The following is a 3,977-nucleotide window of genomic DNA, read 5'->3' as shown; positions in this document are numbered from 1 at the left end:
CTTCCCCAACATGGATTTTAGTACCCTATTCACTCTCTCCACCTGTCTATTGGCCTGTGGAGAGGCCACAGCAACCTTCACATGCCCTATATTTCGTCTCAATAAGAATGAACTAAACTCGAGAGAAGTGAAACAAGTGCCCCTATCACTGATGATTCGTCTCGGCCTGCTATAATAGTTAAAATACTTGACGAGGGCCGCCGTGACTTCTCGAGTACTAGTTGAGTTGGTTGGAAAGAGCTTGACATATTTAGTGAATGCGTCAACAACAACTAAGATATGCTTACGCTTTGACCTAATTGACGGCAGTGGTCCAAAGTGATCTACGTGGATAGTGTCAAACGGCAAAGGGGTTTTAGGGATAACGTGAAGGGTCCTTTCTTTTGCATGAGGCGGAGTGGCGTACATTATGCACTTCAGGCAATTCCTAACGTACTTTTCTACTTTTGGTCGCATGTTTGGAAACCAGTAATATAGCTTCAGCTTACTAAGGGTCTTCTCCACTGAAAGGTGACCCAGCTTCTCGTGAATTACTTGTATCACGTTGTGCTCCATTTCGTTGGGCACATACAGAGCTATCTTACCGTCATTCTTCTTCTTGTATATCAATCCGTCTACCAAGCTATAGTCGTTATCGTCTTCATTTTCTAATCGGCATCGTAAGGAGTCAATGTTTTTATCCCGCTCTTGGGCAACCTGTACTTGGAATTCCACGTCATCCATGTTTACGATTAGCGCTATCTGCCTCCTACTGAGGGCATCAACATGACCCATTGAAGCCCCTTTTCTATGTTTTATTTTATAATTATAATTTTCGAGCTCAAGAGCCCACCTAGCTATCCGGGGGTTCAGCTGCTTTCTTTCGAGTGTCATCGTCAATGAGTTACAGTCGGTTATTATGGTGAAGCGTATGCCTTCTAAATATGTCCTAAACCTCCTAAGTGCATATATGATGGACAATGCCTCCAGTTCAAAACTATGATATTTCGACTCGGCACTTGAGGCGGTTTTAGAGAAGTATGAGACCGGGTGGAACTTATTATCATCTTGGCGTTGCAGCAATACTGCACCGAAACCTACACTACTAGCGTCACAGTGGAGTTCAGTCTCCCGAAGTGGATTGAATATAGCCAGCACTGGGCTTTTAACTAGGCGGGACTTAAGTTCAGTGAATGCATCAAGGCACTTCTCGTCAAAGTCAAATGGTGCGTTTCTTTTAAGCAAGTTTTGTAATGGTTTTGCGATTTGCGAAAAGGACGGTACAAATCTGCGGAAATATGAGAACATGCCAAGGCAGGATTGTAGTTGTTTTGCATTCGTTGGAATCGGGAAATTTTGAATGCTCTTAATGTGGGAATCATTGGGTAATATACCTGAGTGTGATACCACATATCCTAAATAGTTGATTTCATCATACCCAAACCTGCATTTATCTAAGTTAAGTTCCAAAGCCCTAAAGGTAAGTCGCTCCAATACTAATTTTAGCAGGTCTTTGTGTTCATCAAAATTTTCGGTCGCAATAATGATATCATCCATGTAAATGATGACCTTTCTGCTATCGATCATGTCCCGGAAGATGTTGTTGATGAAACGCTGAAATACAGCGGGAGCGTTCTTCAGCCCGAACGGCATCTTCAAATATTCATATTGACCGTTAGGGGTCACAAAGGAGGTAAGGGGAATTGATTCAGGTGCCATCTGAACCTGGTGAAAACCACTTTTTAAATCTAATACGGAAAAGAAACGTTTATTTTCCAGATATTCTATGCAGTCATCGATTAGCGGCAGAGGGTAATTATCCCTAACAGTCAATTTGTTTAATGCTCGGTAATCTACACACATTCGGACCTTTCCGTTCTTCTTCTTAACCAGCACTATGGCTGACGCATAAGGTGAATCGCTAGGCCTTATTATTCCATCTCTGCAGAGCTCATCAATGATAGTTTGTACTTGGTTTCTCTCAGCGTACGAAAGTCGTCGGGGCGCGCAATGGAAAGGTACGCCAGTCGCCAAGTGTATCTTCATTTCGTATTTAAATGGTTCTGGTGTCACTTCCGGTTTAAGATATGTGTTAACGATAAGTCGTTCCAAGTCATTCCTTTGATTACCAGTCAGTCTAGTGCCTATGTCTATGTCGTTTCCACCGTGGGGAACGTCAATGCAAAATATCTCAGGTACGTCAACGGCGGCGGGTACGTCAGCTGCGGCAGGTACGTCAACGACGGCAGGTACGTCGTCAGGCTTATTATGGCAATCATTGGTAACGTCGCGTACCGTTACGTCTTGATCTTTAGCGTATTTTAATTCGTCTAATTTCATGACGGCCGAGTGTGCGTTGGGATCAGTTACAAACTTCTCAGACTTATACAAACTATGGTCGTTAACATTTCTTATTTCGAGCAATTTTTCCTTAGTGGAACTATCTGTTGCGCTAGTCAGACAAATGTTAAACTTATTGAGGAAATCACGTCCCAAAATAACTGGCAAATTTATGCTTTTGTCTTCAATAACATTTAATTCAATTTCGTTTTTTTTGTTCAAGAATTCAATTGTACATTTCATTTTATAAAGTATTTTAATTTTGCTTCCACCGATGCCTTTATAACTGGGGCCTCTATCAACCATATGTTTTTTCCCTAGTTGTTTTGGGACCAGTGATGCCTTTACAAAACTAATCGGACTGCCAGTATCGAAAAGAGAGGTTACCTTATAAGTAATTGGAACCGTAAGTGTCTTAAAAGCTATACTCACAGAGTTAAAAGCGCCAATTGCACCTGGTTGGTCGTCTTCATCCTCGGCGACAGTGGCTACTTCGCGTCTCTTCAGAAGCTTTGCTGGATTTGGACATGAGCGATGGTCGTGGCCCATCTTCCAGCACCTGAAGCAGGAACCATCCGGTCTTAGTGGGAATGGGCAGTTTGGTTTTATATGCCCGTTCCGGGAGCAGTTGAAACACTTCAGCTTCGAATCGTCCGTTTGTTTCGGCGCCGTTGTCTGCCGCTGGTTAGATGGCTGCACCGCCCCGGTCACGAAATATTTGTGTTGGTACCGGTTTATAAGGGTTTTTAATTCCTCTACGCTTCGTGCCGTCATCAGGATGTGGGCATGCGGGGTAGTGTTCCCGATGCCGTCTATTATGAAGTCTATCAGCTCCGTATCGGCGATATTGGCGCGCTTCGCAATGGCCTGCATGGTTAGCGTGTAGCAGTGGAGCGTCTCCTCTTTCCTCTTCCAGCGTCGCTGCGACAGCATTTTGTACACTTCTTGCCTTGTGATTCCCACGTCGAATTCGCTTGATAGCGCTGCTTTTAGCGCCTGGTAATTTAGGGCGGCCGTGGTCGATAAAAATACCTTCGCTGTGCCTGTTAGGGACCGGCGCAGGGCAAGCAAGCGAAAATTGTCGTCAGCCCCTGAGGACTCCATTATTTCCTCAAAATCTCGCAGAAAATGGCGAACGTGATAAGCTACGTCGTCGCCATTAAATTTAGGCAGAGCGTGCTCAATATCGCCGAATTCCAGGCGACCTTGTCGTCTACTATTGGGAGGGCGCTCCAGTTCTTCTATCTGTCTGCGTAGCGTAAGTATTTCCAAGCGCTTTTTAAGGGCCGTCACTTCGGCGTCTAGTTCAGTGAGTACTGACCTGGCTATTTCAGTGGCATTCTCAGATACCAGAGCGGCAGTGTTATTGGCGATAGAGACGGCGGTATCGGCAGAGGAATAGGCAGTATCAGCGGTGGTGGTGGCGGCAGAATCAGCGGAGGCGGCGGCGGCGGTAGTGATGGCAGCGGTGGCGGCGGCGGCGGTAGTGATGGAAGCGGTATTGACAGCGGTAGTGACGGCAGCGTTGGTGGCGGCGGTATAAGCGGTGGTGGCGGCGGTATAAGCGGTGGTGGCGGCGGTATGAACGGTGGTGGCGGCGGTATAAGCGACGGTGGCAGCGGTGACGGCAATGTCGGCAATGGTGCCGGCAGTGTTGG

General features: G+C 46.0%; 1 protein-coding gene across 1 annotated transcript; it reads right to left on the bottom strand.

Annotated features, from left to right (window-relative positions):
• Positions 1-2,292: 2,292 nt before the first annotated feature.
• Positions 2,293-3,761, bottom strand: LOC118757090. Its single transcript, XM_036491826.1, has 2 exons — positions 2,752-3,761; positions 2,293-2,680 (listed from the first exon to the last, which is right to left on the bottom strand). Exons 1-2 carry the CDS (start codon positions 3,421-3,423, stop codon positions 2,672-2,674), a joined length of 681 nt encoding a protein of 226 aa, XP_036347719.1. The 5' UTR covers positions 3,424-3,761; the 3' UTR covers positions 2,293-2,671.
• Positions 3,762-3,977: the final 216 nt, after the last annotated feature.

The sequence above is a fragment of the Rhagoletis pomonella genome, unplaced genomic scaffold (assembly GCF_013731165.1).
Source record: "Rhagoletis pomonella isolate Grant_MI unplaced genomic scaffold, Rhpom_1.0 Rhpom_scaffold_14281, whole genome shotgun sequence".
Classification (NCBI taxonomy): domain Eukaryota; kingdom Metazoa; phylum Arthropoda; class Insecta; order Diptera; family Tephritidae; genus Rhagoletis; species Rhagoletis pomonella.
Note: the sequence above shows the minus strand (reverse complement) of the source record. Positions and strands in the feature narration are given on the sequence as shown.

Coding starts and splice junctions, on each gene's coding strand:
- LOC118757090 (XM_036491826.1), bottom strand. CDS start 3,423: ATGGAGTCCTCAGGGGCTGACGACAATTTTCGCTTGCTTGCCCTGCGC.